The sequence below is a fragment of the Hemicordylus capensis genome, chromosome 6 (genome assembly GCF_027244095.1).
Source record: "Hemicordylus capensis ecotype Gifberg chromosome 6, rHemCap1.1.pri, whole genome shotgun sequence".
NCBI classification, from domain to species: Eukaryota; Metazoa; Chordata; class Lepidosauria; order Squamata; family Cordylidae; genus Hemicordylus; species Hemicordylus capensis.
In genome coordinates this window covers 31438988-31448062 of record NC_069662.1, presented here as the reverse complement: position 1 = coordinate 31448062, position 9075 = coordinate 31438988, and the positions used below count along the sequence as shown (strand labels likewise).

The 9075-nt window shown below is 45.0% G+C and overlaps 1 protein-coding gene across 1 annotated transcript; it reads left to right on the top strand.

Moving 5' to 3' along the window:
* The first annotated feature begins 419 nt into the window (after positions 1-419).
* Positions 420-1373, top strand: LOC128331187 (olfactory receptor 10A2-like). The gene has a single exon (XM_053264538.1). The coding sequence runs from the start codon at positions 420-422 to the stop codon at positions 1371-1373; it is 954 nt and encodes a 317-aa protein (XP_053120513.1).
* The last annotated feature ends 7702 nt before the right edge of the window (positions 1374-9075 follow it).

Here is a 9075-nt window from a genome sequence, read left to right as displayed (position 1 = left end):
TGGGAAGAATGATAAAAAAAGATCAATACTAAAATTATAGTGTTGAGTGATGCCTCATGGTGCATTGTGGGATTTCTGGAGGCCAGGCTTCATTTCCTTTGCCTCCAGATGGCCACGCTGCTCCCGGCAGTGTGGCCCATGTGAGCATGCAAGAGTCATGGCCAAAGAAGATGGCCAGATCATCTGGCAGGGGGAAGTAGGTCCAATCCTGCCTTCTACCCACCCTCCCGAACCCCATGCAATTAGGTTGTGTGAACAACATTAAAATATGTTACTGTACATTTCTTTTGCTTGTTTCACTTTCCTAACATCCTTGGACATGTGTTCAAAGTGCAAGAGGGAGAAAGACATGGACAAGTGATAGCAGTTACCTAATCTGCAGTAATTAATTATTTCCTGGAAAAAATGTTATTATTTAGATGCACCTGACTATCAACCAAGAAGAGGGAAACCAAACAGCTCCTTTGGCATTTATTCTTCTGGATTTCAACAGTGAGGATCTGCAGTTTTTATTTGCCATCTTGTTTCTACCAATCTATATAGTAACCATGGCTGGGAACATCCTCATTATTATCCTGGTGGTCACTGATCAGCACCTTCACACCCCCATGTATTTCTTCCTGGGGAACCTATCCTGCCTGGAGACTTGCTATAGCTCAACCATCATGCCAAGAATGCTGGTCAGTTTTCTGAGTGGGGACAGAACCATTTCTATTGGTGGATGCTTTGCACAACTTTATTTCTTTGGCTATCTTGCAACTACAGAATGTTGCTTCCTAGCAGTGATGTCTTATGATCATTATTTAGCAATCTGCAAACCCTTGCATTACACAATGCTCATGAATGGCAGAATTTGTGTCAAGTTGATTGCTGTATCATGGATAACTGGCTCATTTGGCATCAATGTTGTCATATTTTTGGTATCTCAACTGACTTTCTGTGGACTCAACAAAATTAACCATTTCTTCTGTGATTTGATCCCAGTGATAAGACTCTCCTGCAGTGATACCCATTTGGTTGAAATGACTGCCTTCATAGTTTCCTCCTTCGGCATTCTGCCTCCATTGTTAATAACCCTGACCTCTTACATTTGCATCATCAGAAGCATTTTAAGAATTTCATCTGCTACAGGGAAACAAAAGGCATTCTCTACCTGTTCTTCACACCTCACAGTGGTAGCTTGCTTCTATGGGTCCTTGATGATTGTTTATGTTTTACCAAATGTGAGTTCCTTGAATGATGTGAAGAAACTGCTTTCTCTGTTCTACACTCTGCTCACTCCCCTGGTCAATCCCCTCATATACAGCTTGAGAAACAAAGAGGTAAAGGAAGCAGTAAAGAAAACATTCAGGAGGCTACATAGAAACCATTAAAAATCGGGGGTAAGGGTGTGCGGAAAGAACCGCCTTGGGATTGTTTTTAATGAAAGGCGGTATATAAATTTAACAATAAATAAAACAAGAAATAAACTACAATACTCCTGACTTTGTGATATAGCAACGATTTTACAGTGCTTTATAATGAAAATTGTTTTCAATGTATTTCTCTACATTTTTACTATGAGTACGGAGCCTAGAAATCTTTCTGCCTTGCCACTAATTATTCAGCTTGACTTCCTGCTGGCATTCTAGTTCAAAGGACTTTACTCCCAGACACAAGTGCCAGGGGGCATTCTTATTATATCCATACTTTATATTCTTTGATCATCATTCATGTAGATATAGAAGTGAACAAATGGTTTTCATCCAGTTCATGGTTTAGGAGAACCTACACAAGTAAATACTCCATTTTTATCCTTAATCTTTTAGCAATTAATTTTTAAATGAGGTGCATTAAATTGTCACAGAGGACAGTTTCAGTGTGAATGTAGAGAAAAGATTAGACTAAAATGATAAATGCCCTGTGGCCAGTGCATAGTGACCAATGGCTGACACAATCCAAATTTTCACAGTTCATGAGCCTAAAGGGGCATGGGGCAATGAACATCATTGGGCCCAACTAAACTCATTGTCTCCCTTCCAGCTTACCAACAAGGGGTACTTATAACTTTGGCAGAAAGCAATGAGCAATGAAAAACAAATTGTGATTTTGTGCCAGGTGGGATCACTTGACCAGTGTGGGCATCAGGAAGGCTATGTCTGCATTCTCATCCAGCAGTGAAATGGATAATCAAATTGCAGCTCAGCCTTGTATGGTTAATACAGTTTTGTCCTTTAGCCACCCACTTCATGTCTGCTAGGGATGTGCACAAAACTGGCAAAGCTGGTTCAGCTTGAATCCAGATTCAAGCTGACCCAGCCCGGTTTGGTTCCGTGCACCTTCAAAGTGGACCCGGTTCGAGTTTGAACATAGACGTTCTGGAATGGCTCTGAGATCTACTAATGAAAGGGAATCTGGGGAAATCTGCACATTTGAAGATCTATGCTGTGGCAATATGTGCAGCAAGGAAGCAATTCTATTCTGTGCTTATTGCATCTGCAAATTCTCATTCTTCTGTTCCAGATGGTTAGGAGTTTAACTCAAGCCAGGGGTGTAGCTATAATTGCGTGGATGGATTCAAAGAACTCGGGGGCCCCAGCTCCACCCCTCCTCATTTTCTTCATTATCTCTCTGACTCTTAGAGGCTGCTAGGGAGAGGAGCGAACACAAGCCCCCTCTAGCTACGTCACTGACTCAAGCCCCTTCTGTTTCAAACCTGTTTCCAGAAACAATGAGACTATTCACACAATGGGAGGAAATCAGGCTAGGGGAAGCTAGCCAGATTTCATCCCATCGTGAGAACCACCGGGCTCGGCTGCGAGCCTAGTGGTTCTTAAGCGGGTCATCTGCTTAAATAGCCCGGCAGTGAAACCCACTTTTTCTGCTCGTGAGTTACCACGGTGTGGCTCCGTCCCATGTCTACTCACGAGGAGACCCCCAACCAGGAGGCTAAAGAGCAGCCTCCCGGCTCAGGGATCTCTCCAGCATGCCCTGTGCACTCGTGCAGGTCATGCTGGAGTTTGTTGGGGCCGCATGACCCCCAAACTCCCCAGCCCCCACTGGCTCCATGACAGAGCCGGCAGTCATGGGGGTGGCCACTGTCGCCACCCAGAGCAGACTACTGCTCGTGTGCAGGGAGAGCAGGCTAAGCCTACCGCTCCTAAGCCTACCACCTGTTCTTTTGGACCCTTGCCCAACATGGCTGATTTCATTTTTCAGGGAGATTTTTGGAGTTGGCATAGTTGATATTAATACCTCACTAAGGAAGGGCAGGATGTCACCTTGTTTGAAGGAGGTAGATAATTATAGGCTAGTCTCCAACCTCCTATGAATGGGTAAGATGATTGAGAGGGTGGTGGGCTGACCAGCTCCCAGCAGTCTTGGAGGAAACTGATTATCTAGATCCATTTCAAACTGGCTTTAGGATGGGCTATGTGTTGGAGATGAACTTCCAGTGCATTGACCTTTTGCACCAACTATCCTAATGACCACTACTGCCATTGGGAGTAGAGATAATGAGTAAGGGTCTCCCTAACTGTTCTACCTGTCTCTACTCTATGACCCCTGATATTACTCTTCAGATATTTCCTGTTGAGAGTCAGAATCCCTTCTTTTCCTCTTAGAGAGCAGGTGGAAATATCTATATCTCTCCCTACCTATTCATTATGTAGTTCTATAGATTAGGGTTAGGGTTTTCCTATCCAAAGGTGTACTTCAATAATAAATCTACTTAGTATTTTATTCTATAAGAATCTCCATGTGTTTACTCTAAATAGCTGCAACAACCGAACTCTGCAAACTGCTCTATAACCAGAGTGGGTGCCCTTCATTACTGCTCTGCTGATTATCTGCTGGGGACCCCTAACACTATGGGGTTGAGATATCATTAGTTGGCCTGATAGATGACCTTTGCCAGGGAATTGACAGAATTCCACCACTATGACTTGGGTAGATTTCAGATGGTGGTGCTTGGTTACAGTTCCTCTTCTAAACAGGAGCTACTATGTGTATATAGTAGCCCTCAGGGCTCCATTCTGTTACCAATGATTTTTAACACCTACATGAATGAGCTCAGTGAGGTCATCAGGGGATTTGGTGCTGAGTATTATCAATATGCTGATGACACCCAAATCTATTTCTCTTGTCATCAATTTCAGGAAATGGCATTAGGCCTGCAATAATGGGCTGGATGAGGGATAATAAAGTGAAGCTGAATCCCAGCAAGATGGAGGTGCTGAATGTTGGGGGTCATAATGGAATAGAACCTCCTGCTTTGGATGGATGAGAGAGAGAGAGGGAAGGAGGGAGGGAAGAGAATGAACAAGTTCTTAGCTCGGAGCAGTCTTGGACTTGAGTCTCATTCTGGTGCCTCAGCTAAAGCTGTAGATTTAGCTGAATGCTTTTTACCAGCTGCAAATGACTTATTTCCTACCAGAGAATCAACTCTCAGAACTCTAGACATTGAAAACAACAAAATTCAGTGCCCCATGGGCTTGTGGTTTGCGGGGTGGGTGGTTGGCACCCTATGTGTATGACACCACAACCCACTCTGAGCCACTCTGGTGCCCCCCAAGTGGAGCTATTGGGCTGCTGAAATTCCCCATTACTCCCTATGGAATTTTTTTTTTAAAGATGTGAAAACTTCAGGGGGGAAATTAAAAATCACCCCCTTTCACCAATTTATTTGAAATCTGGGTAGTAGCAGGCACTCAATGGGGCACTACTACTGGACGCACTCTACAAAGACCCCTGAAACCCTTTTTCTGCCCTGAATCTGCCATAAAGACATGCCAATGTAAAAAATAAAAAATAAAAAACACCCCTTTGCTCAATTTCTTTGAAATATAAGTGGTAGCTTCCCTGCACCCACTGGCACTACCACCCACCACAACCTGTTCTGGGACACCCTGGTGCCCCCCACATGGAACTATAAGTTTAAAGATGTGCCAACTTCAAAAATTATTTAAAAATCACCCGTTTGCCCAATTTATTTGAAATTTGGGTGGCAAATTCTACCCATTGAGAACTACCACCCAACCCACATTTGCCACAAAATGGAGGTCCAAATCTCCAAATTTTTTTAGTCTGAATCTGGGGTGAACTCTTTAAGTTCTTGTTACAAAATTAAAACTTCTTTGTTTGCTCAAGTTGACTTTTTTGAACAATATTAATCTGCTCGCTTAAGGTTTTTGCTGGTTAAAACACCATGCATGTGTTGGGGAAAAGGGAAGAAATCTGTTAGTGTATACAAATGCTCCCAGTTTAGGACACAAGGTTTTGAAGGCACATTGTGTTCCTACCCAAGAAGCTTTCTCTCTCTCTCCCCCCTCCACTGGCTAGAAGAAAGACCCAGAGGCAACAATGTGAACCTGTACCAAAAGGAAACCTGAGATCAGAGGGGAGGGGCTGCTTCCCTCATGCTGTAAGTGTAATTTGAAGTGGCTTTGCTCAACATTTACCCTGAGAGCTGGAACCTATGTGTGGGAAAGCTCCTGGGGGGCCCCATATCTTCTTTAGTCTGTCCTGGCTGGTGTGGTTTGTGCCCTTAATCTACGTGATAAAAAATGATGCTTAACATTCAGCAGTGGGTCCTACAAAGACCCTTAGGTCCAGGCTCCTAAATTGCCTAGGTGCACCTCTGACTGTAGCTCTGCTCCGCCCTTACCATCACTGGCCTCCATTGTGCTGGCCCCTGAAGTTGCCACCACAGCAGCCCTGGTAAGGCTGGTGGTATCACCCAATGTACAAAACCTTGGCCCTATTGGGGAAGACTAAGAAGATCAGGGATCAGTTTAAGAGCTGCGATGTTGCTTTCAGCCTGAACTGTAGTTACACAATAGGTTTAGGAAAGAACTGCATAATGGCTCACTGTGAGGGTGATGGATAGGGATGTGCAAGGAGCCGGCAGAGGCCAGTTCGAAGGTGGGGGGATACCTTTAAGGGTGGGGGAGGGTGCTCTTACCCCTCCCACTGCATTCTCCCACCAGTGCTACATTTCAAAAGGGTCCAGCGGAGTGCGAGTGTGCATTGGTGCGAGCATGTCAGCAAGTGTGACATGTGCATGCACGCACCTGACATGAATGCACGCATGGTAGTTCCTGTCACTTCTGGTTGAAAAGGGGAATGGGGCAACATGACTAAATAACTAACATGACTAATTTAGTTGATTTCAGTGGTGCTTAATCTTGTTAATTTTCTGAATCCAGCCTACCAGGAAATGTTCTGAATTCATATAAGACAGCATTATAAGGCTGAATTGGGGAAGGGAGCATTTACTGTATGACATTTAAAATAAGCTCTCTCCTGGCTGTGTAGAGTTAGTTCTCTCTGTGGTTCTCTGGATTTGGTCCGATCACTTCTACAACATTTTCAACCTTTTCATCCAAAATCCCCTGCTGATAGCATGCTTAACAAAGTAGTCTGGGTTTTTTACAGTTGGAAAACTCACTGATCTTCAGTGAGATCAGTGGGAAAACTCACTGGTCAGTGATCTTCACTACCTTTCAAATATGGGCCACTTTGGTTAAAAATTCTCTAGTATGAGATACATTGCTAGGGGTGTGCATGGAACCAGTTTTGCCAGTTCGGTTAAAATCCAAACTGGATTCTAACCAAGCCAACTCCATTGAGCTCTGACACAATGTAGTTCAACTGCTGGATCAGTTTGGACCAGTTTATGGACTAGTTCGGGGGTCTACTGGTAAAGGGGAATCCAGTGAGGATTCTGCTTTGCCAGTAAAGGGGCAAGGTGGCTTTCCTTAGGCTAGAGCTGGGGTGGGAGGGGAGTCAGGGGAACGTAACTGAATTTTCAGAGTGGGGCAGTGGCGGCAGCAGGGGCAACAGCAGCTCCCCCCCACTCCCTCCGGCTTCCCCTAGGGGAGCCTGGGCCAACAGCATTCTGGTTTGAGCCTTCTCAGGCCCGTTCTAATGCATGGAGGTCACTAGATTGGGCAGGAGAAGACCAAACCAGGCTGCCACTGGCCCAGTCTGCTGGGGGGAGGGGCATCAAGGGTAGGAGGAGATGCGGCTGCTGTTGCTGCTCCATCCAAAAATTGAGTTAGGAAACCCTGATTCCCCTCCAGCCTAATCTCTTGCCCCACAACTCCTTTACTGGCAAAGGGGAATCCAGTGAAGATTCCCCTTTACTGGTAGACCCCCACCCCTGAAGGCAAGGAGGGTCTACTGGTACACATGGAGGACAAGTTGTAAGCAAGAACAATTGGTGACATTGCACAACATTATTACTGATCACATGGTACTCTGTTCTTAGAACAGCAGAGCTTTTAAAACTATCTAATATTAGCATGGACCATGGGTTGGCCTGTCCATCTGCCTCATATTTTTGACCAACATGTGAACAGAACCACTTTGATTATGACTATGAACTATGGGATTGTAAGAGATGGATGAGCCAAAAAACCTGTTTGCTTGGAGACATTGCTGCAAATGAATCTCAGAATTGTTTAACTGCCTATGGGCCAGTTGGCTTTTGCACAAGTCACGATTTGCAGTGTGACAGTGTGCCAGCATCACACGAGGGCAACAGGGGAGAGCACTGCCAGTGTGCGGTGATAGCTGGAGGGAAGCACCAGTGATACATGAAGTGGCAGTGAGTGGTGGAGAAGCAGGTATGCACCTGCACCTGCTCTCCTCTGTTTTAAAGGTATCATGTATTGCCTTTTGAAATGTTTCTTTGCTTAATCCTGGCTGAATCACAGGTACCACGGCTAACTCAGCTCCTAACTCCCTCCCCTTTCTCACTCTTAATGGTTCAAAGATCATACGGAGATGGACATGCCAGGTGTTTCTTTGTTGTTGCTTTTTTACCCAAGGACACTGCAGTTTGCACTCTGAGACTAATGGGTTTACACCAGGAATGTATAAAATTTCATTAACAAACACAATTGCTGCCTATGATAATACTTACCGAGGTGCTTCACACAACATGTGTGAAGTGCCTGAGGGGTTCTGCGGAGAAAATGGGCTTAGCCCACTCTCCCCACAGATGAGCAGCCGCTCATACCTGGGTGGCCAGATCGGCCACCCAGATGACTGCCGGCCCCATCATGGAGCCAGTGGGGGCTCCAGGGATCGGGGGCCACTGTTTGCAGCCTCCTGGTCAGGGGTTTACTCGTGTGCCGCTGCATGCCGCAGCAACACACAAGCAACGAAATACGGTTAAATGGAATGCTTGCTCTGTTAACCTCATTTAAAGGGAGCATGCTTTAGATGGGCTAGCTGCCTTGGGAGCACCGGGCTCGCCTGAGAGCCCAATGGTTCCCACGGTCCACGGAAACCAGGCTAAGCTCCCTTAGCCCGCTTTCCATGGATCGTGGGAATAGCCTCTTTATTTACTTGATTTATATACTACCCTTCCAAAAGTGGCTCAGGGTGGATTTTAATCAATTAATTATAACAGGTTCAAAGAAGAAAGAGGGTTCAAGAAGAGATCAGCTGCAAAAGTAGGGGACATCACGGAACGTCTGGGTGAAGATCCAGGGGAATCAGTGTCTACTTGCTTTTTGCCAAACTATGGGCTTTTGACAGCCCCCAGCCCCCTTGGAACCATGTACTCAAAGCTTCAAGAACTGTCTGCCTCTGATATGCTCTGCAAAATGATTTCTGCTCTAATCTATTCTCATACTCGCCCATCCTAATTCAGGATATAATTCCGTTTTATATACTTTTCTCTTTTTCTTCTAAATTATAGAAGTTATAATTATTATAACTAAGTTATAACTTATAAAGCCCTAAATGGCTTAGGCCCTGGGTATTTAAGAGAATGCCTTCTTTATTATGAGCCCCACCGCCCATTGAGATCGTCTGGAGAGGTCCGTCTCCAGTTGCTGCCAGCTCAGCTGGTGGCCACACAGGGACAGGCCTTCTCGGTTGCTGCCTCGAGATTGTGGAATGCGCTCTCTACTGAAATATGATCCTCCCTGTCTCCGACAATTTTTAGAAAGCATTTGAAAACCCAGCTCTTCACCCAGGCTTTTTCAGCTTTTTAATTTTTTTAGGTTTTAATCTGTGGTTGATTTGTAAATTGTTAAATTGTTTAAAGTTTTTGTATATGTTTTAACTTGTTGTATGCTATTG

Coding starts and splice junctions, on each gene's coding strand:
- LOC128331187 (XM_053264538.1), top strand. CDS start 420: ATGCACCTGACTATCAACCAAGAAGAGGGAAACCAAACAGCTCCTTTG.